This window comes from Leopardus geoffroyi, chromosome B2 (genome assembly GCF_018350155.1).
Source record: "Leopardus geoffroyi isolate Oge1 chromosome B2, O.geoffroyi_Oge1_pat1.0, whole genome shotgun sequence".
NCBI classification, from domain to species: domain Eukaryota; kingdom Metazoa; phylum Chordata; class Mammalia; order Carnivora; family Felidae; genus Leopardus; species Leopardus geoffroyi.
Genome location: NC_059332.1, coordinates 135884367 through 135910851, shown reverse-complemented (window position 1 = coordinate 135910851; position 26485 = coordinate 135884367). Strand labels below are relative to the sequence as shown.

General features: G+C 46.1%; 1 protein-coding gene across 4 annotated transcripts in view; it reads right to left on the bottom strand.

The window, feature by feature from the left end:
* PLEKHG1 (pleckstrin homology and RhoGEF domain containing G1) overlaps window positions 1–26485 on the bottom strand; it is a 237615-nt gene that overhangs the window by 119914 nt on the left and 91216 nt on the right. The window contains exon 1 of one of the 4 annotated variants that reach the window (XM_045500015.1): window positions 24207–24646. The exons of the other annotated variants lie outside the window; for them this stretch is intronic. Within the exon in view, the coding sequence (XP_045355971.1) occupies window positions 24207–24324 (118 nt within the window). The 5' untranslated portion in view covers window positions 24325–24646. Of the gene's footprint in view, window positions 1–24206; window positions 24647–26485 lie in introns of those variants that run through there. 4 annotated transcript variants of the gene reach the window in all.

The window sequence follows — 26485 nt, the reverse complement described above, 5'->3', positions numbered from 1 at the left end:
AATCAAAGTAGAAGAACAAAGTTAATTTATGTGCTGGTTCTTTCCCATGTGCTGACGCCTCCACACCCCCTCCCCCCGATCTTTTTCTGCCCTGCTCTGCCCAGGTCTGCGCCCTCTGCCCCCTGCCAGCTGGCTTTAAGCTGGGTTTGGCTCACCGGAAGCCCCAATATTATGAGGTAGGAGGAGAGGGAAAGGGGGGCATTTCTTCCCACGCCCTGGCTGATGAGGGGTCTGGTGGCAACCAGCCTCCATGGTTCTGGCTCTCACTGGGCTCCTGTGTCCCTTGGGGGTCCCTGTGGGTTGTCTCCAAGAACAGTGTCGGGCTGCCTGCTGTTGGTTCAGTCTCTGGGTCCTTTAGACCCTTGCTGCCTCCTTTGCACACCACCATTAATAAAGTAACCCCTTCGTTAGAATCTCCACTTGAGGGGCGCCCGGGGGGCTCCGTTGATTCAGTATCCGACTCCGGCTCAGGTCATGATCTCACGGTCAGTGGGTTCGGGCCCCACGTCGGGCTCTGTGCTGACAGCTCAGAGCCTGGAGCCTGCTTTGGATTCCTGGGTCTCCCTCTCTCTCTCTTCCTCCCCGACTCCTGCTCTCTCTCTGTCTCTCAAAAATAAACGTTAAAAAAAAACAACCTCCATTTGAACCAGCTGAGCTACGTCAGTTTCTTGCCAGGTCCCTGGCTGGTACAATTTTTTTTTTAAATTATTTTTTAAATTTATTTATTTGGAGAGAGAAAGCGTGAGTAGGGGAGGGGCAGAGAGAGAGAGAGAGAGAGAGAATCCTAAGCAGGCTCTGCACTGTCAGCACAGAGCCCAACATGGGGCTCGAACCCACAAATCGTTTGATCATGACCTGAGCCGAAGCTGGAAGGCCAACCAACTGAGCCACCCAGACGCCTCTACAATTTTATACTTAACTCCAGAACCTCTGGTCTGAAAAGCTGATAGCAGTCGCACTTCCCATGCTTAGTCAGAATGCTGACCATCAGGTTTCTACTGGGTGGAATACTGTCAAATCTAAGCCCTTTTTTGATTTATGGCCTGCTTGATTCAGCTCAACGAAATACACATTTGCTTAGAACCTACTCTATGCCAGAAATATATTTCTGAATTTGCTGTCTACTGATACAATTCATTGCCTCAGCCATATTTATTAAGGAGCTACTATGGGCCAGGCACTGTCTTAAGCGCAAAAAGATACACCAATGAACACTTAACAATTCCTGCCTTTATGGAGTTTATTTTTGAGTAAGGGATATATGGATTTTAATCCTCGGATAACAGTACATCAATATGGGAAAGATACTTTGAGTTTTTCTAATCTAATCCCTTATCTGGCGTTTAAACAATCACTTAAGAGTAGCTCCCCAGAAAGGCCCGGTCTCTGCTTGGGTCCTGTTAGTTACTGGCGATTTGATCCCTGCTCAAAGAGTCCATTACACTTTGGGCGGTCCTAATCTTTAGAGTATTTTCTCACCTTTAGCTGAAGTTCTTGAACTTCTGCAAGGACCACTTCAGGAAACCGAAGACAGATCACACCTCACCCCCCATTTTGAAGTTCCTTGATTATTTGAGATGCTATCAGGTCTCCCACTGTATTTGCCTCTTCGTTCAGATGTTTATTGAGTAAGTACCCTAAGTGACTCCTGGAGGCAGGGTTCAGTGGGGTGGGAATGGCTTGTTGTCCCTTGCGCTGTGGAGAGTGTGCTTAAAAATGGCGCCACCCTGTGACCACCTTCTCCACGAGTCTCGAGATCTTGCCTTCCTATGGCTTCCACCAAAGTATTTTCAGAATTTTAATCTTTATGCCGACTTACTACTGTAAAAAGTGTTGAAAAAGACACCATCCCTCTGGGGAGTAAATGTTCTCCCTGCTCCTCCTAGGCCATATTTTTAGAGGCAGCAACAACGCCCCGTCTCCAAAAGACACAGAATGTGGCCCCGGGAGACAGACCCTGGACAATCACATGAAGGAGTGATGAATTCTATATGAGATGTGTGCTATGCAAGGAAAGCACGGGGTGCAATGGAAACACATAAAGGGGGACCATACCTGGTTTGGGGCGGTCAGGGAAAGCGGCCTTGTGGGAGGGATGTGTGAACTAACGTCTGAAGGCTGAGAAGAAGCTAACTTGGGGAAGCCAGGCAGAGGGAAGAGAGAGACCATCCAGGTGGTTGCATGTCCCATAAATGCAAACTGCTGGTATACTTTCCATTTCACCCACAGTGGCCACTGGAGCGGACAGTTTTGCCCCCGGACAACCTCGTTTACAAATATACTGTTGCATTAAGTAACTAGGGTTGCATACTTCTTATTAAAGCGTGTTCTAGTTTCTTTGCCTACTCTGGGGTGATCCCATCCTCCCATCTGAACGTACCAGCCCCTCTCTTCTCGACTCTTCTTCCGCCCCTTCCAGACACTGCGCAGAGCTGCCAGGGCAGTGTCTGTGACTCTGTCCTTGCCCAACCACTTGGACAGGGCCCCTTGTAAGGTATGGTTACGGTGTATCACGCTGTCAATGTCCCTGCCCAGCATTTTTATCCAAGTATAATCAGGTTAAAATGAACATCAGAGGAGCCCTAAAACAAGAAGGGTCACCAAAGGACAGAATGGGGGAGGGGGTCACCCCCACTCTGTTTGCCTTTGCTACTTCCAGGGGACTTAGGGATTGACTGCGTGCATTTGACCCTGGAGCACTTCCCAGGCCCAGCTGGTCACCTTTCCTAGGAGATACAAAGTGAGGGACAACTTCCTAGTGCCGGTGTGGCTCCAAACATGACATCTGCTGGGGAGTCTGTGAAAATTAGGACATAACAAGGGGGCAGACCCCAATGAACTAAGCTGCCCTGAGAGTACCGGGGAGCTGATTTCACAAGGACTGTCGGTTACCACCCTAGCGGTGTGAGAATAAAAGTCACTCCCCAAACAGAACTTATTCTATGCAATCCAAACCATCATTTACTCCTCCTGAAATGATGGGTGGAAAGGACACAAGGCCCTGAGTTGAGATGTGTGGAATCTCAGCTCTACTGACAATTGTGTCCTCTTGGGCAAGTTACCAACCTCTCTCTAGGTCCCCAATGAAAACGCAGGAGTCTACGAGATTTAAGAACGCTTCTAAAATCTATAAACCTAAGAGTCCATGGCTTTGGGTGGAATGTTGACACGATGCCCCACTTCTTAACGCCACACACAGTGTCTCTTGAGGCTTTCGTATAATTTGAGGATCTTAGGGGCGCCTGGGTGGCGCAGTCGGTTAAGCGTCCGACTTCAGCCAGGTCACGATCTCGCGGTCCTTGAGTTCGAGCCCCGTGTCGGGCTCTGGGCTGATGGCTCGGAGCCTGGAGCCTGTTTCCGATTCTGTGTCTCCCTCTCTCTCTGCCCCTCCCCCGTTCATGCTCTGTCTCTCTCTGTCCCAAAAATAAATAAATAAACGTTGAAAAAAAAAATAATTTGAGGATCTTAAATGTGGCCCCACTATTATGGTCACATAACCATGAATCGATGCAAACACCAGGAACATGTGGCATTTGTATAGGGAAATCGCTTAAAATCACCTACGATCCCTTATGCGACAGAATTTGTGTGGGTCCCTTCGCTCAACAGATCAACAGAAAGATTCCCCACAAGAATATTTAACAACATCATCTGACAGTAGCCCATGCTTTCTACTTCCTCACCAACATCATCTCTACTTTCTGCAAAATTGCAATTCTGGAGACCGGGTTAGAACATAGATTATGAAATAGCACATTTTACCACAGAAGTATATCATTTGGGGCTGCATCCCTACTGAGTACCTGCCCAAAGACGCTCCTGGCATAGTGGAATAGAGGTAACGTAAAAGTCAACGTAACCATACGACTGCAAAAATTATGCTCTGATAACACACAGATAATGACAAGCATGGCTCGTTCTAAATTATCCTAGGAGCTCATATACTTTCCACACATGCAATCATGGTGGTTAGAACAAATTCACTGTAATGAGTGTCCTGGTCAAGCCTCCATGGAAATTGGGTGGAGAGAGGGGGACAGAGGAGGAGAGAGAAAGAGAGAGTGGAAGGGAGGGAGAGGGCAGCTGTAACATCTCAAGCAACTTAGCTGTGGGGCTCTTCTATGGAAGGGAAGAAAACATAAGAGGAAGGGAACCCTTTCCCCGTAGAGAGAGAGAGGTGAGCACCAGCAGCTTGGGACGGGGGTTGGATGGCCAACCGCGGACGCTAGATATCTCAGGGCAGGGGCTCCTGGGAAGGGAGGCATTCTGGACAAAGGGCAGTGACAGCGCAGGCAGGGGGAACAGGGAGCCAGGGAGGGAAATAGAGGGAAAGGAGTCGACGGAAAGGAGATGAGGTCTTCTACCTGTCCTGGTGGGAAGGGACACTGAACCGGCAAGGTTTAGTCTTTTAATTAACGTGACTTGACCCACACCCCCAGGGCTGGTGAGGCCTGGCGTGAGTCTCCCCTGGAAGCTATGATCTGAGGCTGAGCAGGCAGAGTGTGAGGTGAAGACTTTCTTTCAATTCCTTTCAATTGATGAACAACATTTTTAACATCAGGATATTTCCCATAAAAATCCAGATTTTTTTTTTTTTTTTTTTTTTTTAACTTGGGAAAGGAGAGTAGCAAATAAAGGAACAATTAACGTCAGTTACCACTGGTGGCGCCTTCCTGCTCAGCAGCGATGGGGGTGCTAAGCTTGCTCCCTTTACGCTGGCTGCGCGCTTTCCCAGTCTGTCCCGGTCCCCGCCACCCTTTTCAGTACTGCGCACGTCCCCTCACCCCTTTCCGTGACCTGCCTGGCCCTGGAGCCTGGGAGCACTTGACTCTGAGTCACATACACGACCCCATTTGAAGACTACACTGCATACTAGGTTAGTAGCCCTAGAATGACCAGATTACCGGAAATAATCTGGCAAGGACACTTTACTTCTCGACGGTTTGTAGGTCATATAAAAATGAAACGTAAAGTGGGGCGCCTGGGAGGCTCAGCCAGTTGAGCATCCGACTTTGGCTCAGGTCGTGATCTCACAGGTCGTGAGTTCGAGCCCTGCGTCGGGCTCGGTGCTGACAGCCCAGAGCCTGGAGCCTGCTGCGGATTCTGTGCCTCCCTGTCTCTCTGCCCCTCCCCTGCTCTCTCTCTCTCTCTCTCTCTCTCAAAAATAAACAAACATTAAAATATGAAACATAAAGAATTTAAATATCACTTGTCATTTCTCTCTAAAAGCCTGAGGGGGAAGAGGTGCCGTAAGACGAGAAACCACCACGGAAAGATTTAGTAAGGGGAGTGTGGGCAAAGGTTTACAGCGGAGGGCGAGGAACATGTCCCTTGCAGGTCAGGAAATTGGAATCGTCTTTACCACTTAACCTCATCAGCTCTCATTTTTGTTTTTCCACCCCTCTTATTAATCAAAACCTTTCCCCTTCCAGGTCTCCGCAAACCTAGCCGTAAGGTTTAGACTTTGTGCAGGGTCCTCGGTGAAGGAACGACGACAGGAGAAACAATTTAATCGGTAATTCTGCCAAACCAAACGCGCGAAAAAGTATTGTTAAGTTTTTGACATTTAAAAGCCCTGGGACGGGAAGACAAAAACCGTGGCCCCAGAAGGATGCCACACTCCGTGCTCTGGCAGCACGTGGGGGTCCCTGCCATCCACAGACCCTTGTACAGCTATGGAAGCGGAGAATCTGTTGGTGATACTCTTCTGAACAAGCCAAGGTGGGCTCTAAATGTCAACATTAACATATCATATCCTCGCTTCATAAAACATTACTTCTGTTGTAACTCAAAATAAAAATAATAGGGCAGAAGTTAAGACCTAGAAGTGGAGATCCCGGGGGGCGCGTGGGTGGCTCCGTTGGTTGATCTTCTGACTCCTGATGGCGGCTCAGGTCATGATCTCACGGGTCGTGGGTTTGAGCCCTGCGTCAGGCTCCGTACCGACAGCGTGGAGCCTGCTTGAGATTCTCTCTCTCTTCCTTTCTCTCTGCTCCTCCTCTGCTCTCTCTCTCTCGCTCAAAATAAATAAGGTTTAAAACCAAAAAAAAAAATGTGGCGATCCCAGTACCATCAAAATAAACAAAGGCTGTAAGATTGGGCAAGAAAATAGGAGGAATAAACAGTCCCCCTAACTTGGAAGAGCATTGGTGCATTTTGATATTGAGCATTTAAGGAGACACCCAGAGGCATGAGTTAATCATCTGCATTTTTCCTGGAAAGGGGGGAAAAAAAAAACCCATCCTGCACCCTTTACCAGTGTTTCTTTCTTTCTGAACCCTGGAGATAAAAATTTTAACACACAGAGGCCTCAGTGAGGATTTGCGGGCATACCCAAGTCTTTCTGAAGAAGAAATGTCTCTGATATGTGATAGCTTCCCTCAGGAGTACCAGGAGGAGGGAATGGGTGAGGGGATGGGAAAACAAAACCAGCTACTTTCCCCTAATCCTGATGTGGCAGAAAAGCCGAAAGCTAAAAGCTTCCCTGAGGGAAAAAGATTCTAGACTGAGGTGGATCAAGTAAGTGTAACAAACTTCAGACTACTTAACTCGCTTACATTGCACAATTGTGAAACGTGTTTACGAGGCCACGCGTTTTCAGCACACCTCCTAGCTGCCCATCCCCCCCCCCCGCAGCCCCGGGGGGTTCAGGCTCAGGTGGGCCTAGACATTGACGGTGAGGGCCACAGCAAGTCTGGGGAAACCCCACTCCAGGCCAAGTGAGGACAGGTTGGCACCCTTGTCTTTTTTCTGGGATGCTTCTCTGGAAAGCCTGAGAGAAGAAAGCGTTAGAGAGCTGAGGATTCTTTCTCTCTTCTGTGTCAATAAATCCCATTCCATAGTTTTATTTTTTAAAAAAGTTCCTCTAGGGGTGCCTGAGTGGCTCAGTCGGTTAAGCGTCCTTTGACCCAGGTCACGATCTCCTGGCTCGCGAGTTCGAGCCCAGGCTTGGGCTCTGTGCTGACAGCTCGGAGCCTGGAGCCTGCTTTGGATTCTGTGTCTCCCTCTCTCTCTGCCTCTTCCCCACTTGTGCTCTCTCGAAAATAAACATTAAAAAAATTTTTAAAAGTTCCTCTTGAAGATGAGCTAAACCGTGTATAATTCATGAAAATGAGTGTTTTAACAGCACACCTTCTAGATATACTTTGCATTTCGTTCTTTTGTAGAAATTCAGGGATTTTAATGTATTTAGATATTTTAATACACCAGTTGCCATACGGTCTTGTCAACCAAATACTTGACACATGAATTCTGTGATTGTTAGTCCACACTCTAAACCAGCATTTTTTCAGGGCACAGCACCTCGTAAGGTTACAGACTGAAATGTGTCCTCCCCGCCCCCAAATTCACGGTGAAGCCCAAAGTGCCCTGGGAGATAGGGCTTAAGGAGGTAATGAAGGTTAAATGAGGTCATAAGGTGGGGCCCTAATCTGATAGAACTAGAGTCTTTTTAAGAAGAAAAGACAACAGAGGTCTTTTTCTCTCTCTGCTCCCACACAAAGCGAAGACCATGTGAGGACAGAGAGAGAAGGCTGCTGTCCACAAGTGGGGAAGAGAGGCCTCACCGGAGACTACCTTGCTGACACCCTGACCTTGGACTTCCAGCCACCAGGAATGGGAGAAAAGAAATGTCTGTCATTTAAGGCACCCAGTCTGGGGTATCCTGTACGTGAGCCTGAGTAGATGAATACAATCGCCATCAGCTTGTGTTTTCAATAAGCAACCCGACTGCTGGGCCCTGACACTAAATCAGAATCTTTAGGGACAGAGCCTGGAATGGGCATTGGTCACTAACTCCCCGGTGATTTTTGTCACTGTAAAGGTTGAGGGTCATTATTTTGGGGGGGGGGAGGGGCTCAAGTCTGTTACCAGCTCCCAAACCTCTCCCTCAACCTCCCCTATTCCACCACCCCAAAGAGGAAAAGCTTATGGGGTCAGTGAAAAACTAGAGACCTCAAACGCTTAACATTAGGCTCCCCAAAAGGGGGACAGAAGCTTATAAATAGAACTAGTCAGAAAGGTTGGAGTCAGAGGCAAAGGACTTTGTAGGAAAATTCGCTTCAGTTTCATACTTGGGCTGGTTCTAGAAGGACGAGAGGGGCCCTTTAGACCCACAAGAGATCAGTCCAATTCCACTGCAAGGAAACCACACAAAGATTTTGTGTGAAGCAAAGGTGAAGTTAAGAGGACCTTTGTGCTGTGGACACATCCACCCGCAGGGGCCAGAGAGGTTGGTTGGACACTAGGGGTTCATGCTTGGGAACCTGCTCCCTCTCCTCCAAGAACCAACTAAGATGGGGTTTTAGCATCCTAAGAGCTAAAAAATGGAGTTGGATTACCAACCATTGAGGATACTTTCAACCCTGAAATTCAAGGGCCTATAGAAAATAAATATTGGCTACTGTTAAAATCTTTTTAAAATCACTCATGAAAATCGCCAAAGTGAGGATTCTACTAAGTCAGTCAAACTAATAACACTTGAAATTAATTGAGTTACATTGTCAGAAATAATAATATATAAATAAGCAAACTGAACGGCACCAAATACATTCAACTATGCAAAAATGCCACACAAAGCTCTGCAAGTCTCCTAAAATCATGATATTAAACAACCATCAGACACGATTTTAAAAACAGCATATTGTCTGGAAGGTGGGCCCCAAACACTAGGATATTTTTTTCTTAAAGTGATTCTTTTTTTTTTTTTTAAGTTTATTTATTTGGATAGAGAGAAGGAGAGAGCATCCGTGTAAGTAGGGAAGGGGCAGAGAGAGAGGGAGGCAGAGAATCCCAAGCAAGCTCCACACCGTCAGCACAGAGCCTAACGAAGGGCTCGAACGCATGAAGCGTGAGCTCATGACCTGAGCTGGATGACGCTCAACCGACTGAGCCACCCGGCTGCCCCTATTTTCTCGATTAAAAAAAAGAAATACTACAAGAAGTACCCTTCAAGTGGAATAGGGCTTTTCTAATGGACAGAATAAAATATTTCAGGTATTGAGTCAAAATCTAAAAGCCCTTATAGAGAATTCTGTGTCTCCTAACTTGCTTTGATCTTTAAATTCTGGGACGGAGGTCTGTAAGGAGAGAGGCAGTATGATTTTCTTCGTCGTGAGTCTGAAAGCCTGGGTGTGGCTGTCCCTCCCTGGCAGCTGGGACCTTTCCAAGTACACCAGTCATTTTCTCAGATGAAGGCCACACAGATAGGGAGAATGGTGAAGGGCAACACACCCATCTAGGTGAAGTCCTTTGGTTTTTGCAGGCACAAAGGAGAGAAGCGTTGTTGATGGTCAGAAGTTGCCAGTGTCCTTCAGAAGATGTTCCACGCACTGGAGCTTTTGAGAACCACCGTGTTATCCAGTCACGCTGGTGAAGAGCCAAAAGATGTCTGTGCCTTGTGGCTGAAAGTTTAGTTTATATTTTATTTTATTTATTCGGCTGGTTAGTTTGTATTTTAAAGATATAATGGCTAACCTAGTGCTGCTGAGGGGTGAATTATGGAGTGAAATACACCTAATTTCAAATCTCGGATCTATAACTTACTGTACGATCATGGACTTGAATTTCAATGAAACTCGGTCCCTTTAAAATCAGGGACCATCTTATTTCACAGGGTTCCCATTTGATTTAAGTGACAGGAGACTTAAATCCACCACGGTGCACGGCACCGGGAGGCATCCAATCACGTTAGTTTTCTTCCCATTATGGATAGACTATCGTCAAATGATTAAAAAGAACCCCAGACGCAAGTAAGCCTAAACTCATTATATTCATTTTCTTCCAGTTATAACACGGACGCAATCACAGGTGTTACGTGCATCCGTAACCACAACCGACGCCTTCCTAAAGAAAGTTTCACGAGCGGGAACCTTCAGTAGGCTGCTTGCGTGTACCATGCTACCAAGTGGAGGCACCAGAATTTGAACCCAGGCAGTTGGATTTCAGAGCCTGCCCTCTTTCTCACTATGCAACTCTGCAGGATGTGTCCATTCACACCACAGATTTATAGAATTGGAGAGCTTGGGACGTGGGCCTTGGAAGTTTAGAGAGGGGCCTCGGAAAACAGCTACTATAAATCTTTCATTTTGCAGAGGAAGAAACTAAAGCCTGGGAAGAAGATCACCCAAGGTAAGGTAGGCCGGTGGCTCTCACCATCAGAATCACCCAGGAGGCCTGCTCACCACAGACTGCTCGGACCCGCCCTCAGAGTGTGATTCTGTGGGTCTGGGGTGGGGCCTGAGAATCTCTCACAAGTTCCCAGATGGTGTTGATGCTTCTGGTCTTGGGAATACATTTTAAGAACCAATGACCTCGTCAGTCACTCTCTGAGCCAGAAGGAGGTTTTGGCTCTTCTCACTTTGTATCTTCCCAGTAAATGGTGGCTACCAGCTGTTCCATAACAGTGAGAGTCTGAGGGAGACTGGGAGGCCTGCTAGAGCAGTCCTGGATACAGTCATGGGATGCTCTCCTCCTTCTAGTTTAGCTGAGACATCTGGAAGCTTCTTTCTGGCAAGCAGGCACATTGCATCACGATTCACTGTAATGCTGGTACTTCACTATGACCCTACCTACCTCTGTATCCAACCGTTCTGAAACGATACGATCCTGCTTATTGCCAATAGTGAGCCTTATTCTCACTCTGAGCTATTTACCAAAAACTTATAATCTAACGTTTGGCTCTTTCAATGCTAACCCTAGCGGGAGTTTTAGCAAAAGAAGCAGGGGTCATGAATAATTGCCAGTATTTATTCTCAGAAGAAAAGGACGACGGGACCGTTTCAAAGTTTTCTTTTGTTTACATTATAATTCAAAAGGAACTTTTTTGTTTATTTGCTCCGAAGAGGATCTTTCATCACGATCCCCGGTAGAGTGAACTATTTTGAAAGTCGGGACATTGTTTAATTATTGTTTAAACTTGCCACATTCAAAGTGGCTTAGTGTTTCGTGTCGTCACAGGGCGTTCAGAGGCTTATGCAATTTAATGAGCGTAAGGCTGACCGAGCCTGGCACACATGGAGTGTGCCCAGAGTGCCAGCCAGCTTTAAACATCATTGCTGCTATTATTTAACAGAGCCCAAGGGTTATTTACTAGCCCATTTGCGCAGGCAGGTAGGTAGGGTGAAATGGCATGACCCGAGTGAGTAGACAGATCTCAAAACCAGAACTCTCTCTTCCCCATTAGCAAGGGGATTTAAAGAGCATGACATTCGGGAAGCATTTAGGAGCATCAACATCTATGAGGTAATTATAAGGTCACCCACAAAACCTCCCAGGACTTAATACTCGGTAGTCACTTACTGAACCAAAGCACCTTTTCAGAATACCTGCTAGGCACTAGACTTTCAGGTAAGGGCTCTAAAGAACGTTACCTGGAAAAAATTATTTTCTGAAATAAGCATCAGTCCATAAGAAGCGGCAAGAAAACAAAAAACTATACAAGGGGGTCTCCTGTAGCCCTCACCCAGTTTCCCCCAATGGTAATGTTTTGCGTGACGATAGGGCAGAAACAAAACCAGGACGCTGACATCAGTCCAGATCACGAAGGTCATTCGAACTTCATTAGTTTTAAGGTGCGTTTTGGTTGTAAAGGACATAAGAACAGAGGGAAGAAACAAAAGGGAGATGTAAAGACAATGAACATGACCGCCAGTGTCGAACCATCTGGTGGTACTTAAATAAGACTCTCCTTGAAAAAAAGACCTTTAAAAGATTTTTTTTTTTCCAGAGACTATGCTTAAAAATTATAATCAAATTAAAAGTAATCTTTAGAAGCCCCCATTATTGTATTCATTATAAGTGAGTCTTATAGGAAGTCATTAAAGTCATTAAAGGTTCCCCAAGTATTCTTCCTTGACCATTCTTGTATGTATGTGTACACACACACACACACACACATACATGTATATTTGAAAATATTAAAATTGAATATTTTAATTAGCTGGAATAGGTAAGGTAATTGTGTATCTTATTTTCATCATATACAGTCAGGTTAGGAAGTCAAACTAGGGCGCCCGAGGGGCTCAGTTGGTTAAGCATCCGACTTTGGCTCAGGTCACGCTCTCGCGGTTCGTGAGTTTGAGCCCCGCATTGGGCTCTGTGCTGACAGCTCAGAGCCTGGAGCCTGCTTTGGATTCTGGGTCTCCCTCTCTCTCTCTCTGCCCCTCCCCTGCTTGTGCTCTATCTCCCTCAAAAATAAAGAAGCATTAGAAAAAAAAAAAAAAAAAAGAAGTCAAACCACAGATAGGCCAACAACTTCCTTCATTAACAACTATCTTTCAAAACTGATATAACACAAGGTAGTTCACAACTGACCTCCCCGTTTGATGCGTCTGCCAATATTTGGTCTTTAGCTGCAATATTTTTTTGAAAAAGCAGCAGCAGCAGCCCACAAGAAGAACAAAATGTCTTCAGAAGCTTCTAAGAAGCAGATTCTCTGAGTCCATCCCAGAAGTACTTTCCTAAGCAGGTAATGACGGGGTGACATATTTGATTATTCGCCCTAAGAACGCCGCTCTGGTATTAGAAACCAAAAGCGGCATTTTCCTTTTGCATGGTGGGGATCCGTCGGCGTGGATCTCCCAGCAGCAAGGCCAGCCAGAGTAAACAGATGTTTCACTAGGCAGAGGACCCAAACTCCCCTCCACTGTACAACCCCCGCTGGGGTCATCTGAATTCCAAATGACCAAGCAGAACTTTTGCGGACAGCTCCCCCCGCTCCCCTTCCAGGGCCAGCCCTAGGCAGGGCTCTGAAATAGGAGAAGCTTGCCCTGGACCACACTGGTGCAGCCCCCCCAGTCCCCCGGGCATCCCTACTCATCCCAGTGGAGTGTCCTGAAAACCCCACCTCCTCCCCCCAAACACCCCTGCCCACCTGGGACTCTCTCCTTCAAGGGCTGGTGCCCTAAGCTTGGCCACCTCACAAAGATTCTGAGGACACTGGGACAGCATTCAAATGAACTGCCCAAGGCACAGAGCTTGAGAACTGCAGGCCTGACTCCAAGTTCAGTGCTGTCTCCATTGCCTACAGTGTGTTGAATTGCTCTGTAGGTCCAAGTGGTTGGAAATGTACCGTTTTGTGCATTTTTCTTAAGTTCAAGAATTTACAAATTGTTTGTGATGGTCCTTACTTTTTCAGAATCAAACCATCAAATACATTCTATTTCAGCTTGTAATTTTATCCTTTGAAAGACAACAAAGTCTTCTCTTTAATAACATGTAAAGAGAAAGCCATCTCTGTAAAAGCTTTCAAGTGGATTTCGAAAACCTTCATCACATACCATCAGCGGACTCCGTGTCACGCACACTAAGAATACCTTTAAAATAGTTCCCTTGAGACCTCTCTCTCCTGCACAGAGTTTTGTATCTCTGGACTTAAAAAAGCGCTGGCAAAAATATGCTCATGAATCAGGGATTCATAATTCAAACTCTGGTCGGCTTAAGACTCCTTCCGTGCGTTTTGCATAGAGATGTTGTTCAGGGACGCAGCCACAAAGTGAGATCCACGGGGCTGAAGGAAAACAGACCACGGGGAACATGCACTGATGTGTCCCCAAAGAACGGAGAAGCGTGTGTGCATCGGTGTATGCGGGTAACTAGTTATTCAAAGCGCTTCAGCGCAAGATTAACGCGTCTAAATGTCATCCTCTGACTTCAAATTGGCATCTGCAGATTATTCCAGAGCTGCCAGCCCAGTAGCCCTGCAGGCCTGAAGTGGCTCGAGGCTTCGGGGAGAGGAGGAGAGACCTCGCTCACGAAGCCCTCTGCTGCTCCCGCCCACGGCGCTACCGAGGGTCTCTTGGTTTTAGGGTGAATTTCACTGCCACGCTTCCTCGACTTTCAACTGAAATCATCGAAGAAATAATTTAAAGGACATGTGGCCTTTTAAAAATAGTTACAGAGGGGAGTGGTTCTAAAACATTTTCTGTACACTCAATTCGTCCTCATCACAGCCTCGATACACAGCCAGGGCTTTTGACACCGTTTTAGGTTGATAACCAGTTTTCCGGACTCCCTGCGTAACTTATATAGGGTGCCCCAAGCTCACCCAATTGGTTGTGAAAGTCGCCAAGAAAACCATCAATTCGCACCGTTAAGGTGAAAATTCTAAATCTGAATTATTATTTTGATGGGTCTTCTCCCTTCCTTCTTCCTAAGTACTGTGACTACACTTGGTTACTATACAGACATTTCCTCACAAAACCCCCCTCCATTCCAGAAGGGCACATTTTGTTCCCAGAAATCTTCAGCAACCAGATAGAATTCATCATAGAAACCGGACGGTCAGATCTTTGCGAAACAACAGCAGTGAACATTTGAGCGCTTGTGTTTGTCAGGCACTGTTGTGAGCCCTGGAAATGCACTGTTTCTCTCAGTCCTTGTAAGAATTTGCTTATCCCCATTTCAAAGATGGGCAGTTTGAGGTTCGTGCGAGCTATGTAACGCATCCCAGGTGCTACTGCTGAGCACAAAGCCAGGGTTCCATCAGATCTGCTTTACTCCAGTGTCCGTATTCTCAACCATTGCCCTGTACTTTAAAGTTTCAAGGAAAGGGGAATCAGAAGTTTTCTTTGTGAGGAAGAAATACTTTCTGCAGTCAAGGATCCTAGTCTGTAGAACAGAAACTACAGAGTGATTGAATATTTCTAGTAAATGCCTCACATTTTCTACATCCTTAGCGCAGCTAAAGGCCAACTAAAGGCGACGACTCAGCAGCTAAAAACCAAAGGACAAAGACAAACAAACAAACAAAAAGACAAAGGACAATGTGCTGTATTTACAGTCTTTGAGAAGTTTCTCAAAACGGCCAGATATGAAACATTACATATGCAAAAACGTCAAGCTCAATTCAAGGTCGAGAAGCATAAAGCATTGAGCAACTTCTCTGCAACCAGAATGGAAAGCGGGGTCAATTCTCAAGTAGGACAAATGTTGTTCTTTGGAACGGAAACTTGTTGCTGAATCTCACCATGGAGCAAAAGGCTTATAAACTTTTGAAAAAATAAGGTTCACATGGAAACAAAAACACAACAGGAACTCCAATATGGAGCCTACCAGATGCCGCGTGTCCTCCCAGTTCTTTTAAAGCCATTGTTGGCCATTAAACTGTCAATGTAGGAATCGGGAAATACCAATAACTCTAGTATTCCAGAGGAAATGTTTATGCTGAAGTTTTTAAACTTTGGTTTTATAAAGACTTCCTAGCACGGAAGATAGATGGAAGCGATAACGTGGAGGTTTAGGCAGCTCCGGTTACTAGGAATTGACCAGAACGCATCTCAAAGACAACATTCAGTCACGAGGACCACACGGTACCAGCTAATAATGAGAGCTGACACTTCCCGATTTCTCACTATGTGCCAGGTGCCATTCTGCAGATTTGTTAAAACTCACGCCATTCTAGGGGCGCCTGGGTGGCGCAGTCGGTTAAGCGTCCGACTTCAGCCAGGTCACGATCTCGCGGTCCGTGAGTTCGAGCCCCGCGTCGGGCTCTGGGCTGATGGCTCAGAGCCTGGAGCCTGTTTCCGATTCTGTGTCTCCCTCTCTCTCTGCCCCTCCCCCGTTCATGCTGTGTCTCTCTCTGTCCCCAAAATAAATAAACGTTGAAAAAAAAAAAAAAAAAAAAACCTCACGCCATTCTCACATGTCTAAGAGGTAAGCATTGCTAGCGCCCCTATTTTGCACTTGAGAAAAGTGAAGCACTGAGAGATTCCGTACTGTCCAAAGCCATACACCTGGGACGCGGCAAAAGTGGCCTCTGAACCAGCCGGTCTGATGCGGGGACGGAGACGTCTCCCACGGCTCTGATAACTCCCTGTGCAAAGCTCTGCGCAAGAGGACGGGGACTGTCCACGCGGAACTGAACGCACGGGGGAGAGAAAACGGCAGTTTCCGCCATGTTCCTTCGGCAAAGTCTCTTATGACTGGACTGGAGGTGCCTCTCTCTGAGGGCCCACCGTCCTGTTGGAGAGTCAAAGCTCCCAGGCAAACAGTCAGAAGCCGGTAGAAAGATGAAGACAAAGCAAAGTAAGAACTACGTACAAAGAGGTGCCGGTTTGGTGGGGAACAGCGTCTAACTCCCCATTTTCTGGACGTGTTCTTTGCATCTTTTTCCACTTTAGCCTGCCTGTCAAACGAGTCACGACCTCCCTGAATTCCTGACCTGGGCCTCTCATGCTCCGCATCCCCCTCACAGCTGGCGCAAAGTATAGGCTTCGTAGATGCATGATTTACGTGCGGACGTCTTCCCACAGAGGCTGAGCCCCGAGCTGACTCCTCAGGCAAGTGACGGGTGAAGAGTCACGGAAAGAAGGGGGTGAGAAGGCAGCTGAGTCTAAGAGAACAAAGCCATGGCGGCTGTGAAGAGAGAGAGAGCTCACGGGGAGTGGCTGGCATGAACCAAGGACGTGCGTTGGACCGTGACCAAACAGGGCAGTTACTGATGCAGGACCTCACAGGCTATCCCGGCGAATTCAGAGATTATTCCAGAGGCAATTAGGATCATCGACTGATGATGCTGGGGAGAGAGCAATGTGCCAAGGGCTTTGTTTGCTGACACGAGAGCTTCCAAGACCCAGAGTTAGAATGATGAGAGAGAGAGAGAGAGGGAGAGAGAGGGAGGGAGGGAGAGAGGAGCCAAAAGTCAAGAAGCAATTTCCAGGAAGGGAGAAGACAGTGATCAAGTCACACAATGTACTTAAGTAATTTTAACATGCCGAAAGGCAGGCCACCAGTGCACAATACGGGCATCTTTACACTATTCTGACAAAGCAGGGAGAAACAGAAAGACCTGTGGAGGGACAGTGGCCACATGAATTCACCCCTGTTCCTTGGCCCGGTGAGTTCTGGGGAAGCTTCCACAGGTTTCCACCGCTTCATTTTCAGCAGGGGTAGTCTCATGTCCTGAGGCTGGAGTGAGGAGGAATAGTCAAGCAGAGCTGGTCACATGCCACGGAGCCTAGAGATCAGTAGCAGGGCGTTGGAGCTGATAATGCCGAGGCTGGAATCCAGCTTGAAGAATCGTTCTTACCTGTGTGAACTTAGGTAAGTTGTTGAACTGACGACCCTTGCTTTGGGTCTCAGTTGCTTCATGCGTAAAATGGGGACAATTGAGCACTTGCTGCGGGTTGCTGAGAGGATTAAGTGAGACCAAGCACGAAAAGAATTTAGCCAAGCGTCCTGGTACATAAATTTTCTAACTTGTGTGTTCTTAGCTTCTGTATTCGCCTACTTGGCATCCGTTAATTACAGGGCCAAACTAACAGCCAAAGTGGTTTACATCTCCCCTGCGATCCAGAGCCCGTACTCGGAAGCACCTCTTTATCTAACTCTTAGGTACCAAAGCAATACTTTCCTGCTCTACACTCATCCCAGGGTCAGGGGCCAGACAGCGAGGGACAATCCCCATGTCCCAAGGCCTGCTGGGATTATTCGAACTAGCCAATCCTAGGCTGTTTAGCCTGCCCTGCCTGGCATGGGCAACCCCAATAAAGGCTAGGCCTAGGCTTTCCTCTGGTTCCTTTCTGCCTCCCGACTGACATTGGTGCTTCCCAGGTGGTCCTGCACGGCAGGCCACGGCCCTCCTTTCGGGAAATCTAAGTAATAAAAAATCTCCTTTGAGTGGCATTAGTCTGTGTTGTTACTCGGTCATTTCTGTAACTAAAATCCCACAGGTACAATCGTTGAGACAACAGAGCTCCATCAAGAACAGCCATGATAACTTTTCCACAGGCCATAACATAGAATCAGTTAAGTTTATATCCCTTCTCTCCATCCCATCTCTCCCGTTACTTTCGTGATCTTGACCTGAATCATTCCAATAACCTCCCGAGTACTCTCGCTAAGTCCAATCTCTTGCTCCCTCAAACCATCTCTCCTCATGGCTCTCCTCTAAAACTCAGGATGTAGGTTACCCCCTGCCAGGAAAGTTTGATGTAGTTCTCTCTGGTCTGAAAATTCAGCCCAACTCCTTCTCTGGGCAGTTAGGCCTTCCAGGGTCTGTCCAGAACTGCAGCCATACTGGGCAACTCAATGTTGCTCACTAAGGCCACAGCTTTTCACACATCTGTGTCTTTGCTCAGTCTAGTGCCTGCCCTTGGGATGCTTCCCACTTTCTGTAAATATGGAGATCACAGGGTACTTGGGGCCTTTGCATCTGCTTATATAACATAATTGTTCCTCAGAGTATATAACTGATTTCAAATCTTCACTTTGACTTCGCAGAACCTTCATGAGATCAAAGAGACTGGAAGTGTAACAAGAGCAAATATTTCCTTTCTTAAGCCTTCAATCTCAGACTTGAACGTATCCTCAATGGTTTGGAAGGCCCAATTTAAGTTCTACTTACTTGGGAAACTCTATGCTCTCTTAAAATTATGCGTCTCTATGTCTCATAAAATTAATCATTTGTTTCTCGGATAACCATTAGCACTTCATTCTGTCTATTCATATTATACTTAATTTTGTCTATTCATATTATATTTGTTGCATTTCTTTACATTTGTTTTCCCTAGATCATAAACACTCTTTTGAAGTTGAGGGTAAGCTTTAGATAGATCTTAAAAGTTGTCACCACAAGGGAAAAAAATTCTGTAACTGTATACGGTGATGGATGTTAACTACACTTAGAGTGATCATTTTGCAATATATACAAATATTGAATGATCAAGTTGTACACTTGAAACTGATATAATGTTACAGGTCAATTATGCCTCAATAAAAAAAGGACAAGCCTTAGTAATTCTTTTATCTTTCTAGCATGCCCGTTAGTCTTACACAGAGCGGTTGCCCTGGGAATATTTACTGAATTATAAGCCCTATGATTATTCTAGTTAAAATAAAGGGCTCTTATCAAGTGGTAATTGCATAGTTAATTATGGGCAAATATGGGAAAAGGTTTATATAGCTCATTTAAACTAAGAAAAATTAGTATAGGTCAGAGTATAAGAGCTTGTTACATTCTATCAGGAAACAATGACAGACAGAAGCATCATTCTAAAGTGTTACTGTCATATTTAGTCATTACTGTTAATTACACAGGGGGTTAATACGAATTTTGGCTTACAAAGATAAAAAAACTTTTTAGTTATACGCAAACCATACGCCAAGCTGTGATGTGCCGTTTTTCTTTTTTTTTTGTTTGTTTGTTTGAAGTTTTTATTTAAATTCTAGTTAGTTAACAAGTAGTGTAATATTGGTTTCAGGAGTAAACATTAGTGATTTCTCCCTTACATACAACACCCAGTGCTCAACACAACAAATGTCCTCCTTAGTGCCCATCACCCATTTAGCCCATTCCCCACCCTCCGTCAATTCATCAACTCCCTCCATCAACCCTCAGTTGATTGATTCCCCGTAGTTAAGAGTCTCTTATGGTTTGCCTCCCTCTCTTCCCCCGCCCTTGCCCTATGTTCATCTGTTTTGTTTCTTAAATTCCATATAGGAGTGAAATCCTATGGTATTTGTCTTTCTCTGACTGACTTGTTTAGAGCGATGCGCAATTTCTCAGTTTTCATTTTGTCCGTGCCCACAGTTGCTAGGCCAAATATGGGGTAAGGTTGAACATTCCAGTTGGAATTTATAAAAGCCTGACCAGGCATTTTCAAACTCTACCCAGTCCTAAAGAAAGAAACGGGCCACGTCCTGGCTGGACAGGAACCCAGAGGCACCCACGCAGTCTCTCTTCCTTCAAGTCTATGCTAGAGCTGAATGAGGAAATCAGGTTTGGGTAGAACTCAGTTATAACCTCTTTAACAGCCACCTGAAACTTCTCCAAGGTCCTCAATAAGTATTTGGTGGGTTATCGGACTTTATCGTCTGACTTCCTACCCAGCGTAATTGTGGAAAAAGAACGTTGGCTGAGATTTACAGCGACCTCTTCTTACCAGGTGGGTGGCTGGGCTTGGGAAGGAATGAGAATCACTCCAACTGATGCAAGGAGAAGCTGTTCCAGCCGACATAACGAAGGGGATGGTGATTTAGAAAGAATCTTAAAAATTACTCAGAGATGATTACAGGCTGTCACTGAGAAATGAGGAAGGAAGGGCTTTCTTTTCGACTACAGGGTGTATGGCTCTACAGTCAGAAATTATTATTTTATATTTAGGCCAATGGCAGCCCTGTCTGCCTTTGAAATGTAAAAAGCAATAATAACTTAAGTACCTGGTATGCCTTACAAAGCATCAAGACAGATTACACAGGCCATAGATGAAAACCAGGCTCCCTGCTTTATAACACCTTGCATTTCACGGTTCTGAAGTCACCGGGCTCATCGTCTAGGTGAGGAGGGAGGACCACAGGGAAAGGGAATAAATGCTCCTGCTGCATCACAGTCAAGTCCTTCAGGTGGTCAAGGGGCTTCCACAAAGAGCCACATTTCCAAAATAACGGCATGAACTAAAACGAACACGCTCTCTCTCAACAAAGCACACAACTTAGTTGCGATCTGAAACTTGCAACTGTTCGTCCTTGATTAGATTTTGAGAAAGGGGGTGGGGAAATCACCTACAGCAAAGGCAGCCTGTGACAGCCGTCCTCAACCTTCCTCCCCTGTCCTGTACGACGTCTGCAACAGTCCAAGCACAATCACAGCTGGTTTTAGCGTGCCGAGTGGGGGGCTGCCCCCATATAAAGGTACGCATCCTGACTTTATTTGGACAGAGCTGGCACCAGTATAGTTATGTCTGTATTTAAAGATCAAAACAGTGAAATCACCCAAATCTGCCCCGGCCTTCGGTTTCCTTACCCCCGGGGAGGTGTAAAAGGGTTTCTCGAGGCGTAGTAGCTTCCGCCTCAGTCTGCTCTCAGTTCCTGAGCTCAGTGCTGAGAAAGAACAACCAGGTAGGCAAGGCCGAGGGCAGTTGTGGGTTGAAAAGGCTAGTGTCAGGTCACACCGCTCAGCGTTGGGACACTCCCATCACTCCCATTAAAAGACATCACTAAACATTCACGAAAGACGCGAACTAGGTGTTGCCAGATTTCTTGAGTCAACTTTTACCATTTCACCGTGAAATATTTATATTATATAACAGATCCACGCTCCATATTTTGTGGTTCTATGGAGGGTGAAATCATTACAACTATTACTTTTTTTAAAGTTTATTTTTTTAATGTTTATTTATTTCGAGAGAGAGAGAGAGACAGAGACAGAGAGAGAGAGAGAGAGAGACAGAGAGCAAGTAGGGGAGGAGAGGAGAGAGAGACACACACAGAATCTGAAGCAGGCTCCAGGCTCTGGGCTGTTAGCACAGAGCCTGATGCGGGGCTCAAACTCATGAACCGCGAGATCACGATCTGAGCCAAAGTCGGCCGCTCAACCAAGCGCTCAACTGAGTCACCCAGGTGCCCTAGCTTATTTATTTATTTGGATAGAGAGAGAGTGTGTGACCAGAGAAGTGGCAGAGGGAGAGGGAGACGGAGAGGGAGAAAGTGGGGAAGAAAAGATCCCAAGCAGGCTCCACATTGTCAGTACAGGGCCACAGGAGGGGCTCGAACTCACGAACTGGTAGATCATTACCTGAGCCGAAACCAAGAGTCAGGGGGGCTTAACTGACTGAGCCACCCAGGTGCCCTGATTATAACTATCAGTTTTTATGTCAAAAGAAAAATCATTGCTCCGGAGGATAAAGAAATAAAGCATAAAAACCATATTCTTTAAAAAAATTTTAAAACCAGATTCTTTTTTATTTAAAATCTTTTTCCTGGTACCTAAAAGCAAAACTTTAAAAACCATCCATCGGTCCATCTGAAGAGAAATTTATTGACTGATTGCTCTGTGTCAGGACCTGGACTGAACATGAGGATAAAAAGATTTCTGAAAAGATCAATTTATGGCCCTACCTTTAAAGAACTGAAAATAAGTAAGTTCCTGAGTCTCTTCATGCCTCAAGTAACTTAAATGTAAAAATATCATCAGACTGAGAATACTGGAAGATTCCTTCATGACTAGGTTAGAAGTTCAGGTATACTGGGGCACCTGGGTCGTTCAGTCGGTTGGGCATCCAACTTCAGCTCAGGTCATGATCTCACAGTTCGTGGGTTCGAGCCCCGCATCGGGCTCTGTGCTGACATCTCAGAGCCTGGAGCCTGCTTCGGATTCTGTGTCTCCTCTCTCTGCCCCTCCCCTGCTCATGCTCTGTCTCTCAAAAATAAATAAATGTTAAAAAAATTTTTTTTAAAGTTCAAGTATATTTAAGAGATAGAGAATAAAATAGGAGGGATTTAAAACATACTATTGCATCAGCCATAAAAGGGTTCTGATACATGCTATGGATGAATTTTGAAAACGTTATTCTAAGTGAAATAAGCCAGATGTGAAAGGACTAATATTACATGATTCTACTTATATGAAATAAGGAGGTAAATTTACATACAGAAAGTAGATGAGAGGTTACTAAGCGTGGAGGCAAGGGAGAAATTGTTCTTGTTTAATGGTTATAGAATTTTTGTTTGGGATGATGAAAATATTTGGGTGGTAGACAGTGGTGTGGCATAAATTTGTGAAAGTAATTCATGCTACTTAATTGTATCCTTAAAAACAGTTAAAGTGGCAAATTTTATGTCATATGTATTTTACTATAATTTTACTATAATTTAAAAACATGAAGGTAATATACCAGAAACAACTGAATTGTCCCCTTTAAATTAAAAAAAAATATTTTTTACATTTATTTATTTTGAGAGAGACAGAGCACAAGTGGGGGCGGGGGCAGAGAGAGGGAGGGACACAGAATCCAAAGCAGGCTCCAGGCTCTGAGCTGTCAGCACACAGCCTGAGGTGGGGCTTGAACCCACAGACTGCGAGACCATGACCTGAGCCTAAGTCAGACGCTTAACTGACTGAGCCACCCGGGCACCCCTGAATTGTACCCTTTAAATGAGTGAATTGTACGGCATGTAGATTATATCTCAAGAAACCTGTAAAAAAAACCCCACCGTCCCTCACAGGTTGCATATGACTCTGTCATCTTGTAAAGCTCTGATTATTGTTAAAGAAACTTACCAGGAGCAGAAACAGCTGATCAATGTTTGCAATTCTATGACTCACACTTCTTACTACATACCTAGGTTTCACAAAAGATCACTAATCCTACTGGAAGTTTAGAACACAGAGGAGCCTTCTATCTTTTGCAGGCCTGATAAAATACGTAATTCACTATCTTGCAATGGATACTTATCAGACTGTTTTCAAAACCACCTCTTGGCTTGATTCTTGAGCGCGATCAGCCTGAAAAGTCCAGCTGGAAACCACCGGCAGAACAAAACAAACGACAGCATTTAGTTTTTGTACCTCTCAATCGTAGGTCAGCTACAGATCAGAGCATGCCAGTTATCTAGAGAAGCGCCCGGCACCTATTGACTTTTGACACGTATTCGTTGAAACGAAAGAACAGTTGCATCGACTGCTTAGAAAGCTCCCAGGGCTGTGGGTCAGATAAAAGCATTTTGAGGGGCTGCAGGCCAGCTCAGAAAGCCCCTGGGAGTTTATTACCGCTGGGCTCATACTTGCTTTGTGTGTTGGCTCTGTGCTCTCACAGGTCAATCATCAGCAAGGCCCAAGAGCTCCTTTCTCAATAAGTTTCATTAAAAAGTTCAAGGTCCAGACCGAACAGAATGAGGTCAGGTATTTCAGGAGTATTGCATTCTAATGAAAATTTGTTTCAGAAAAGGCCACAATAACCCTTTGAACTCAGTGAACAGGAGAGCTACGTTTCGGTCACTAGTCCCATCGTGGCCTCCAAACAAGAGTAACAGATAACAAAAACAGTTACTAAGGAAACCCAGAAGCTAACCTTGTTTTACCATTTCCCACAGCAGAGGCAACACAGTGGCATGATTTAGACTAGAATTTGCCAAGAGCCCGTACACATCTTGTCTTACGGGTCAAATACAAATATCACAGAACACGGATTATATCTCAACATGAAAGCTTTGGCAGGAGAGTACGGTAGAAATAATGCCCTTTTCCTGGGTGCCTACTGAAGGCACCTGCGTCTTTGATAGGAAAATAGAAAAACAAAACTTCCACAGGTGAGCTGGCCATCATTTACAATAACCGGAGAAGAAAAACAGACGTTAGGTTTGTCCTAATAGCACCACCTCCAAATAGCAGGTGGGGGAAGCTCGTAAGACCCTCATCACCTTCCTGAACCCTTAAAAAAAAAAAAAAAAAAAAAGATCACACGGTCACGGCCGAGTTGTCACGAACGTACCCTGAGTCAGAATTCCATCTCGGCTCCGTGGAAGAAGGGGTTTGGATTCAGCCCTTCGAGGGGAGCTTCGACTCCTCCACCCTCGGATGAGAGTCCCCACCATGGTCGCGGACAGCATGCTCCCCAGGCAGCCGCGGCCCCGCTGCGAGACGGGGAGGGGTGGACAGCCCCGTCAGGCTGGGGCAGGACCAGGTAACTACACCCAAGGCGGACAGGTCTGGGCAGCTCCACTGCCTTCGTCCTGCACCCACATTCTCCTCAGCTGGTGTTCTTAGCCCTCCCTCGGGAGGCCCAGGGAAAGTCTGGGAGATGGGACGAGAAAAGCAGACCATGCAGAAATAAAAAGGAGGGATACGAACAGAGCCAAGCCACGGGAGGGGCCCGTCGGGACGACACAAGGGCCAAGCTCCTCCACACGAGGGAAGTTTCTTTTTATTCTTCCCTTTGCCCTTAAAGAAGTCTCGCTTTTTAACATTTAAAAGTGGCTGTGGGGGGGGGGGGCGGGGACTTGGGGGAGGCATGTACCTTTCCAGTCTCTTTCTCTCTTCCCATCCCATTTCTCTCCTGAACTGCAGCTTTGGGACAATTACTCTTCCGGAGAGAACCATTCTCCTAGACAAACGGAATTCCTTCACAATATATGAGGAACATTTCTACTGTTCTGAATGTTCACTTCGCAGAATTATGTCAGCTTTTGTGGCTGAGGGAAGTTGGTTAAGGGAATTTAAGAAAAATTCACAATCATGTAAACTCTCAAAGGCTTTTCATTTCATTTTGTTTTATTATTTTTTTTTTTAAGTAGACTCCATACCTAATGTGGGGTTTGGACGCATGACCCTGAGATCAAGAGCTGCACCTGTTAGTGGACTGAGACAGCCAGGTGCCCCTCAAAGGCTCTTTAAAAATTGGGGCGCCTGGGTGGCGCAGTCGGTTGGGCGTCCGACTTCAGCCAGGTCACGATCTCGCGGTCCGTGAGTTCGAGCCCCGCGTCGGGCTCTGGGCTGATGGCTCGGAGCCTGGAGCCTGTTTCCGATTCTGTGTCTCCCTCTCTCTCTGCCCCTCCCCCGTTCATGCTCTGTCTCTGTCCCAAAAATAAATAAACGTTGAAAAAAAAAATGAACTGATTCCAGGGGTGCCTGGGTGGCTCAGTCGGTTAAGTGTCTTGACTTTGGCTCAGGTCACGAGCTCACAGTTCGTGGGTTCGAGCCCCGTGTTGGGCTCTGTGCTGACAGCCCAGAGCCTGGAGCCCGCTTCAGATTCTGTGTCTCCCTCTCTCTCTCTGCCCCTCCCCCATTCATGCTCTGTCTCTCTCTGTCTCAAAAATAAATAAATGTTAAAAAAAAATTTAAAAAAAATGTTTTTAAATGAATTGATTCCAGTAGCCTAGTTCTTTTATCTCTCCTGGTGAGCTGGCTGGAGTTGCCTCATACGGAGAAGGTGGGACCTGAGCTCCATTTAGTACACTGCTCACTTATGCCCCCTACTGGTCAAGATGCCCGGTGCACATTGGTTGGAGACCACCGACTGCATGAGGGCTGTGGGCGGGGCAAGTGGTAGAAAGTTCGAGAATCCCTTGAGGATCTCTAGCTGCTGTATTCATTCACCCTGGGTGGTATTAAGATTGAATTAATTGTATTAGCCTGAGAGGTTTTGATATAATTTACTGTTCTTAATGACGTCTATGGATTATGCCAATGAAAGGATCTTCATCCACACACTCCTTTTCTCCCAGTGACACCTTATTTAACAAGATCGAGACTGTTTCTGCAGGAGGCAAACTCCTCAGCTCCCTCCCTATTCTTCACGCACACACAAATGTCTACAGTGTATTACAAAGCAGCAGGGTTTTGAGGGTTCACACTTTGCACATTCATTTTGCTGAAGTGTCCCTCGTTTGCTCATTATCGTGAACACTTCCAAAATTTAGAAAAACTTTAGTATCACTGCAGAGGGAGGGAAGGTAGAAATGGAGGATGGGGACTTGAAGGGGTACAAGGACTGGGAAGCTGTGGGCTCTAGTCCCTCCTCGTCCCAACCTCAGGGTGGGGGTCAGCCGCGAAGCTGGGGCACAGTGGATATGATCATGGGGGGGTGGCATGTGACGAGAGGTACGGGTCCTGTCTCTTCCTGTGGTGCACCCCAAAGTGGGGACCGCCCTCTGCCACGTAGCATGCCTTTCTGCTGTGCTGGGCTCTGACGGGGGTCAGCAGACTGCTGCCCGGTGAGCCATGTACCTGTCCTTTAGGGAAAGGGCCGAAGAGGCCTTCAACAGTCTCTTA